The sequence below is a fragment of the Lactuca serriola genome, chromosome 6 (assembly GCF_051521515.1).
Source record: "Lactuca serriola cultivar US96UC23 chromosome 6, Lser_US96UC23_V15, whole genome shotgun sequence".
Classification (NCBI taxonomy): domain Eukaryota; kingdom Viridiplantae; phylum Streptophyta; class Magnoliopsida; order Asterales; family Asteraceae; genus Lactuca; species Lactuca serriola.
In genome coordinates this window covers 25742360-25751962 of record NC_136413.1, presented here as the reverse complement: position 1 = coordinate 25751962, position 9603 = coordinate 25742360, and the positions used below count along the sequence as shown (strand labels likewise).

Genomic DNA, 9603 nt, shown 5'->3' with positions numbered 1-9603 from the left:
TACAGAAAAAGAAAGTAGAAATTAGAAATTTGATTTTGACTTAAAGCCCTAATTGTCAATTCAATTTCAAATCAACAACCATAAAACTTCATAGCAAAGAAGAAGAAAAAATTATTCGATAGCATACAAAAATGTGATTCTCGCTAAACCACCTGTAAGTTGCGTTATGTTTAACGTACTTTAAGTATAACTTATGTTTAAGTTCATTATCTTTATTATGAACCTATAAACAAGATTTATCAGTGATTCCAAGTCGTTATATTGATTGACCTACATACGGTGATAATGTCTAGGCTGGATTTACTGAGGTGTTTAAAATGGGATTTCCAAACAGTATATTTTGTATACCAAATGGAACATACCTCCGGTATGATCCTACCTGAGTGTTCCTTACTTGATAAATCTTGAAGTAGACTTTGAATTAATGATGAATCTAGACTAATAATTATTCGCAATAAATATCATACTACGACTTAGTGATAATGATATTAGGTTACGTCAAAGGAAAAGACAGTTTCTAGCAGCGAAGTGTTGTCCGAGTTTTGAGTCATCACTTTAACAAGTGAGTGCATATCCCTTTCATAAACATTATTTTAATACAAGTATTAATTAAAGTACTAAATATATGTTTATGTGTAATATATTTGATATTACATGAAATACGTATTAAGAGCATATCTCATAATATATGATGATTTAGAACTTACAGAATAAACCTAAATTAATTAAAATGAATCTCGGGTAGTATCTCCTTATGAGCATGGGTAAGATATACACAGATGGTAGAACTTTAAAATTTGTCATTGATCAGAGAGCATGGATTAGACATAGTCATTCGTCCTTAGTCCGAGAGTATGGAGAGGCATAGTCATCTGTCATTAATCCGAGAGCATGGATTAGGCATAGTCATTCGTCCCTAGTCTGAGAGTATGGATTGGGCAATAGTCATTTTCCATTGATCCGAGAGCATGGACTAGACGTAGTCGTTCATACCAGATCTGAGAGTATAGATAAGGTAAAGCCGTTCATTTTAGATCTGAGAGTATGGATAATGTCGTTGCGATGATCGACAGGGTGGGGTATTAGAATATTAGAATATTTCACTAAAAGAATTTGGTCTCACAGTCTCACAAAATTATGTTCGTCTCAAATGAACTCTTACCGATATATATATATATATATATATATATATATATATATATATATATATATATATGTGTGTGTGTGTGTGTATGTGTGTGTGGGTATATATATATATATATATATATATATAGAAAGAGAGAGAGAGAGAGAGAGAGAGAGAGAGAGCTAGGGTCAAATGTGGATTGACATCTTTTGTGCAGACATGTGGACAGTGCTATTCTGTGAGAATAACAAAGAAAGTATGTTTTTTCATAATATGAATACATTCAATCTTACAAAACTATTGTCATTATCATACATTCTCACTAATTATACCGTCTATAAGGTTCTTATAGATTTTTTTATTATGATTCTCATTCTGTCAGAATGTTTATTGAGTCGTATTCTGTAAGAATAAAAATGAGTGAAAAATGATGCATGAGAACAAAAATGAATAAGAATTAGTGAGAATGTATGAAAATGTCAATAGTTTTGTGAGATTGAACAGATTTACATTACTAAACAACTTATTATATTAGTAATTCTTATATTATAGCACTATCCACACGTCTGCACAATAGTTGTTCATTCATATTATAACCTATATATATATATATATATATATATATATATATATATATATATATAGTGGGTGTTAGTGGAGCAAAATGACAATGATTCATACCTAACCCATTCAATAAAATGGTTAACAGTTATGGATCGTAAACAGATCAAAATCTAAGATTCAAATCAGCAAAAATTTTACAGGTTTGAAGCAAATCAGGAACAAAATGCCGTCCATTTACAGATCTACCTAGGCCCAGCCTAATACATGAGCGAGTTGGGCTTAGGCCCAGGGCATCAAACTAAGGGGGGCATAAATTAAGTCTACTAAGTTATGGTATGTATATTACTTTGTCCCAAAAATTTAGTCCAAGAAGCCAAGAAGGCAGTCGACTCAACGTCTTGCAAGAGCGGGACTTCTTGAGCGCCAAATAAATGAAGTTGAAGAACTTTGAGAATTGGAATCGCTAAATCGAGTATATCCCCAAGAAAAACGTTAGAGATTGAGAGATCGAGGAGCCCTCTAAGGCCCTAAAGTCCAAATCGAGTTGGAGAGATCGAGAATCTATTTACCATCCTTCTACATCCGATTTCTACTCATTATTCTCTTTCTATTTCTCTCTAAACATGTTGTTGCACTTAATCGATCATCTCAAATTCTTAGTGATCTCATAGTATTGCAATTTCAGATTTGCAAGTTGGAGTTCGATTTATGATTGTTCAATTTTCTTAACCAGTTAACTGTTGACCTGAAGCAAAACCGGCAAGGAAAGTAGAAAGCCAGAAAGGTCTTGTTGGATTTTTTGATCCGATTTCACTTGAACTGATTTCGATGAGTTTTATATTTTTATTTTTCTTAACTGTTTTCTAAGGAAAAAAAATTCTAAACCTGCTGACCTTGGTTGTGGTTTGTTTTAGGATTTTGATTTTTACCTGTTTGATTTCATTTATAGTTGATATCTCGATTTTTGATTTCTTTTCAACTGATTTGGATGTTTGGGTGAGTTTGATTTCTATTAATGTGATTATAATTTCTCTTTATGTCTGCTGCCAGAGGTCTGATTTCTGACTTTTGTGGTTTTTTCAGGAGTTGGGTTTGCATATTTGATTACATTAGAATGGACATGGGAGTTTGATCAATTCCAAAGGTCCGATTTCTATATGTTTGTGCTCGAAATCTGTTGGTTTATGTTTGATTTTTTAGATATGCTTTAGGTAAAACTTTGGCTTTCTGAGGTTTGCTTTAGTTATAATGTCTACTAATTTTGATTTTACTTTCTATTTGAGCTTAAAATCTGCTTCCATCAATTTATCTCCGATTAATATGATTTTTGTTGTTTGTTTTGGGAGTTGGATTTTTTATTTTTGCATGTTGGAGTTCGATTACAGTAAAAAAAAAGTGTCTTTCTCCTTTGTCTGAGCCTTGGTTTCTCCCTGTTTAAGCTCGAAATCTTGTATCTTATAGGTACCACTGTGGTTTGCTTATGCTATAAATTTCTAAAGCTCCTTTCGTAACTTTTTTGTTCTTGTTTCTTGTTTCTGTGATGTAAATCGGGAGGCTGATTGAACTTCTTATTTATGTATTTGTTTCTTTGTTTGATGCTTCCAAATTAGTTTTTTTAGTTGATGATCAATAAAAAAATGTTGTTTAAATTTTGTGTCCAATTTGACAAATAGTGAAGAATATGATATTGAAAGAATTGGTTTATATATTGAATTACAAATTTTGTAGAAAATGTTGTCATGAAACATACAAAGGTCCTCTAACATCTATTCAAATAATAGAGTATGCAAGAAGAATAGATATGTTCTCTAATGTGTTTGTTGTATATAAGATATTTTGACGGAGCTCTTATGGTTGTTTCCGTGGAAAGAAGTTTTTCAAACTTGAAGCTCTTGAAATCGTATCTTCAAAATTCCATGAATCAAAGAAATATTGAATAGATTAACAATTTCAAGTATCGAAAGTGATTTTTACAAAATATTGATTATTGTAAAATAAAAAATGTTTTTGCTTCAAAAAACGCACGATGACATTGTTTTAGGTGGTTTTTGTAGGTTTTTGTTTGTATTATTTGTTTGATTATAAAATTTATTGCATTTTTTATTTTTCAAATTTTTTATATCTAATGGCATAAGGTTCTTAACTCGTCCCAGGTAGTAAAAAACGATGGACCGGCCCTGGATCTACCCATGTTATGTAATCTTCTTATCAACTTTCTTGTAGTGAAACTTTTAAAGTTGGTTGGCAAAATAATCAGTGGAATTTACTAATTAAAAATGCATTTCTTAATTAGAAAATAGTTAATTTGATAACTTAATGAAGAAACCATAAAAACTAGTTATTGTTTTTTATTTTAGATTATAGCTAACATTTTTCTTATTTATACATAATTACTACTCTACTCCTAAAATACACATTTCATCCAAAACGAGACCTGAACATTTAATTTTTTTACTAAGTATTTAATATTTGTCGACTCCTAATACCACCATCAAGGAGGCCCTTTGTTGTCATCGCTTATTTAAATAGTTGCTAATCTACCCTAATAAATGAAAATGTTATTGACACTTGTCATTCTTTCATTTAATTGGTCACATGTCATTTTGTCATAATTTTGAAATATATTTATTTTCCACTTGTCAATTACTTCATTATTCATATTCATTTTCATTATATCATTAATTTAGTTTCTATAAATTAAACCTACTATAATAACTATCAATTTCAAATTTCAAATTTCAAATTTAAAATTTAAAATTTCAATTTCAATTTCAAATAAATTTACATTTTAAACCTTTGTACTTAACATTTTATTATAAAAACTCGTTTACTACACGGGTCTAACAATTAAACATATAATTTTAATTAATTTATTTTTTGCATGTTTTTTATCATAATTTTCACTTATTTCATATTTCAAATTCAAATAAAATTTTCATTTAATCGCTCCTATTTAAAATTATGTTTTAATTAACCCGTATAATATACGGGTTTCACCACTAGTGATAAAATATATTACTTTAGTTTATAGTTATTGTTCACACCCTCACTTCAACAAGTACAATTCATATAACAATATTTTAATAGAACAAAGTAGTATTTTTCAAGCATATGATATATGTAATGGTATCCATCGTTAATTTTATCAATTTGTAACACTTCAAATAAAAATGTAACTTGTAACATCTGAAATGAAAATATACACCCATAAAGCACTATTCAAGTAATGTTATCATCATTGTGTATAAGTTATATTTACATACGTGCTCTTGCATGCACCCAAAAATATTGATCTTAACTTTACCATTCTAACACTTTTGGGATGAATGACGGTTATATATAATCTTGAAGAAATCTAAAATGGTGGGAAAGATAGCGGATGAAGCTCGGGATTTATCTTTTTGTGGATTGAAAATAGAAGCAAAAATATATTTTCTTCATGGATTGATTGGGTTTGTTGTCCTCAAACATCTCGATGTTGGTTAAATTGTTGGTGTTTTTTTCTTTCACACCTAGTTTTTTGGTAGCCTTTTAACAATAAATTTGGATGTTTAAAAAAACTTAGATCATTATATCACATGCACATTGTTCTTTTTCATTCATGATCACCCTATGAAAGCATGTTGTTCCATTAGCTAACACTTCGGAACAAACGTTGTGTTTTACCTTTATAATTAATCATCTCATCGATCTTCATGTCACATTGTATGTCATTACATATGTTTCTCATAAAAGTAACATACATGAACTTTTACCATACAACTCTGCATTGATTTGATATAATATTTATTCATAAACATTTAATAGTGATGTTCATATAATGTTCAATATTTTTTGTCTCTTATATTAAAATACATCCTGGTTTTCGAATACTCACAAGAACCCACATAAGATTACGTTACGTCGCTCGGTTGTTAATCACTTTCCTCAAATCTTTATTTGTATGGATTTTTCTTAGGATAATATCACATTAAAGATTTCATATTATACATTAATTTGACTTAACAAACTAGAAAACATTCAATGGTTAATTAACCAAGGTGCCCTTGTGAAATTTGAACTATTCCACTTTCGTCACCACCAACCAACAAGGTTTTCACAGTAAACAATATACATATCAAGAGGATGGTTTTTTACAACTCCCAAGTCCCAACTAAACAAAAAAATTGCCAAACTTTACCGATTTTCTATCGATTCTTCACATAATGAACTTAAATGTAACTTCCACATAAGTAAATGGTTTTACCTGAATCTTTAAACAACAAAGCAAACACTAACCTTTTCGAAATATATTATTATAAATGAGCATGGAAGTATTAATTTGTCGCTATTTGGTCTTGTAAGTTTAAACTGTGTTAAACTGGGCCCAAAGGTTTTACAAATGTATCAATTGAATCATCTTAATGGTTTTTAGTTGTCTATACTTTAAAACGTGCTAAATTGTACTCTATAATTCAAACTTGCTAAATTAGACTTTAAAAATAAAAAAGCTAAATTACACCATTTGTTTTAAAAAAATTAATATCTTCATACGTATCTTTCTATTCTTATAAAACAATAGTTCATTAATTTTATCTTTTAATCTTTTTCTTTTTACACTTAATCTAATAAGTAGGAAGATTTATAGCAACAAAATGTAAGAAAATTTTAGATTTTCTTTAAGAAAAATTAAATCTCTCTCTCAAATAAATAAGTAAATAACTCAACTATTAGTATCAAGTGTTATCCTTTTTTTATGTCAAAGATTCAAGTTCTGTTTAAAACATAAGTGGAATTATTAATTATAATTACGTTAATAGTAGATTATTTGTCATTAAAAAAAAACTTATTGGAATATTTTGTTAACTACTTAATTTTCAGAACATATATGAAATTTTTCTTTAAATTTGTCAACGTTGAACAGTTGATATTACACATATAATACTTTTATAAAATATGACACATAGTATTGGGTTCACAAAATACAGTCATTGGAATATTTTGAATACATGCATTAATCGTCTATAACTACCTTCATTGGCAATGAGTTATAAGTTATTTTGTTTATCTTAATTCCAAGTAATGGTTATATTAGAGTCGTAGCGAAAATGTGAAATTAATGTATCTCACAATCATGTTATAACCAATTTTTTATGCTTATTACATAAAATTTATTTACTTTTATAATATACAGTTGTAATAAACTAATTAACTTTCAAAACAAGTTAAATTCAAAATCATGAAACGAATTCAAATAAATTCAAACATTAAATATTCTCATTGATATTAGAATAATCACAACCTTCGAAAACATAATCATCAAAATTGAAGAAACAAAATCACAGGTTTCAATCAAACAAAAATCTAAACAAGTTACACATTTCATTCACTCTTCTTGATTTCTTCCATCATTCGAATCTTGATTACCCAAACATTAAAAGTAAAATCCTAACTCTACAAAAACAAACCCTGTTTTTGTTTTCAATTTATTAATATTAAATTAATCAAGCAAAAACAGAACCACAAGATAAAGCCATCAACAAAATCGCAGCTTGTTCTTCTTCACCGATCTTCCTCCTTTGTTTTGTAACTCTTGATCTTGGCCTCTGTAACACCACTTCTGAACCAAGCGCCATTAATCGTTTCTTCAAACAAAAATCACCACCCATGTTGCTGCCTTTACTGGTGGTCAAACCGCTAGTTTGACTATCTCCGCTAGCTGACGTGGCAGCCATGGTGGTTTTCTTTGGTTTTTTCTCTTCTTTTGGCATACCCAAAAGGGCTCTTCTTTTCTTTCTGCTTCTGATGCCACAAGCATTGCATAAAGACTGTATAGAATTCATCAAAGAATCGAATTAAAACAAGATTCTTGTTCGTTGATAGAATTGAAGATAATTTGGGGGAAATTAAATGAAAAATATTAAAAAAATGAATAATATATACCTTAGGACCAGCTGGGCCACCTCTCCAGAGAGGCGTTTTGGTGGTCCCACAATCGGCACAGGTTTTGATCAGATGACTACCACCGTCGGATGAAGATGATCCGCCTCTTTCTGGGCTGCTTTTGCAGTTCATCAGATCATCACACTCGGAACCCTAAAAAAAACAGAAAAATAATCAATTGAAATCAAACACGAAATCATTCATCAATGGATGATGATTTTGATCAATGATCACTCACCTTATCGCTTAGATCCCCCATTTATGAATCGCTTCAGTTGAATCAATCGATCGAGCCACCGATTCAGCTGTTCTTATCACGATCACCTTCAAATCAAGTGATCACACCGGAGAACAGCGATTGAAGTCGGATAAACCACACCCAGATGGTGAAAAGCCTGATCAAACAATGATTAAAGATAAACCAGTGATTCGGTTCTGAAACACGGTAGAACAGAAGCTAGAAGCTATAGAAATGTCGAGAGAGATTGAGATTGAGATCGAAGTCGATTTCTTCAAAGGAATTGAAAACCCAGATGATCAAACAGGTGATAAAAGCAGAATAGCTCACGATGCTATAGCGAATCACTCGAGATATTTCAAGTCTTCTTAGCTTGAGATAGAGAGAGAAAGAGAGAAAGAACAAGGAGCCGAAGAAGTAGTAGCGGCAAAATAAAATGAAAAGATTTTTAAGGTCGAAGAAAACCCTAGGAGCGCGGTAATGTTGAAATGACGAAACTACCCTTTTGTTCTGAAAGTTTTTGGACGTTATAGCTTACCCCGCCAAAAAATGAAAAAGAGCGCCATTTAATTTTATTATTATATTTCGTTTGGGGGTATTTTTGAAATTTTGACGGAAATTTGAAGTTGGAATTACGTGTGTGCGGCTACACATATTTGAAATTAGGGTTTCCTTTTTTCTGTTTTTGAGTTGAGAATCCTTATCTTGATATGTCCAAATACTTTATCTAACGGTTTAATTTTTATTTTGGAAATATCCCATATTTTGATTACTATATAATTGGATTAAAACGTAGGCCTCATCAAAATTACCACAAGTATATATTTGGGCACCCACTAATGTATTAGTATGTTTAATTAAGAAAAGACAAATGTTATATATGCAAATGGTAATTGCATTTAAAAATAAAAAGCTGGACTATAATATAAATACGAGTATCCGATTCATTTTTTGTACTGTTCAAATCTTTTATTTTCTATGTTGGTCGTATAAAATTCGTATCATCAAGGGGACAAAAAGAATTATATAAACATAAATTTCAGTCGTAAACCCGTCGCTAGCCAGTCGTCAATCTGTCGATAATAGGAATCCGTTGGAATCATGGTTCCATCGCGAATTACCATTATTTATTATTTGTGTATTAAAAGGTTTTTTATCCTACTCGCTAATATATATAGAGATGGCCTACTAGATGTTGAAGCTTATCATAGTATTAATAAATTTTGTTTATCTATAAAACAAATATTCATGGGCATTTTACTTTTCGAATATGCATTCAAAATCAACTTACGGCCTTGTAAACATACGATTGAAGAAATATATATATATATATATATATATATATATATATATATATATATATATATATATATATATATATATATATATAATTTTCTAAAAATTAAATATATTATTGACACCGGTAAAAACACTAACTTCAGAGTTATCGTGATCGTCCGATCTTCTTAAGATTGAATCTAGGATGTTTAAATTAGGAGTGGCAATTGATGACACGACAAGACAAAAATACACAATACGAAACGAAATTATGACGAAACTGGATTTTGAATTCGTGTTCGTGTCAAATATAAAAAACACGATGTTGCGTCGTGTCGTGTTCATGTTAAACATTCGACACGAAATTGACATGATTTATCATTTGTTTGTCGTGTTATGTATGAGTATATATTAATTAAATAAATTAATTATTATTTTATGTTATATTTGTCGTGTCGTGTTGTGTTTTTCGTTT

At 30.0% G+C, this 9603-nt stretch overlaps 1 protein-coding gene across 1 annotated transcript; it reads right to left on the bottom strand.

Annotated features, from left to right (window-relative positions):
• Positions 1-6994: 6994 nt before the first annotated feature.
• Positions 6995-8016, bottom strand: LOC145059124 (GATA transcription factor 15-like). Its single transcript, XM_079006981.1, has 3 exons — positions 7851-8016; positions 7613-7765; positions 6995-7497 (listed from the first exon to the last, which is right to left on the bottom strand). The coding sequence occupies exons 1-3, from the start codon at positions 7869-7871 to the stop codon at positions 7174-7176; spliced, it is 498 nt and encodes a 165-aa protein (XP_078863107.1). The 5' UTR covers positions 7872-8016; the 3' UTR covers positions 6995-7173.
• Positions 8017-9603: the final 1587 nt, after the last annotated feature.

What these genes read in the sequence shown, in the direction of transcription:
- LOC145059124 (XM_079006981.1), bottom strand. Translation starts at nt 7,871, where the DNA reads ATGGGGGATCTAAGCGATAAG. An exon ending in TGGGGGATCTAAGCGATAAG is followed by an intron (nt 7,766 to 7,850) that starts GTGAGTGATCAT and finishes TGTTTTTTTTAG; the next exon opens with GGTTCCGAGTGTGATGATCT. An exon ending in GTGGCCCAGCTGGTCCTAAG is followed by an intron (nt 7,498 to 7,612) that starts GTATATATTATT and finishes AATTCTATACAG; the next exon opens with TCTTTATGCAATGCTTGTGG.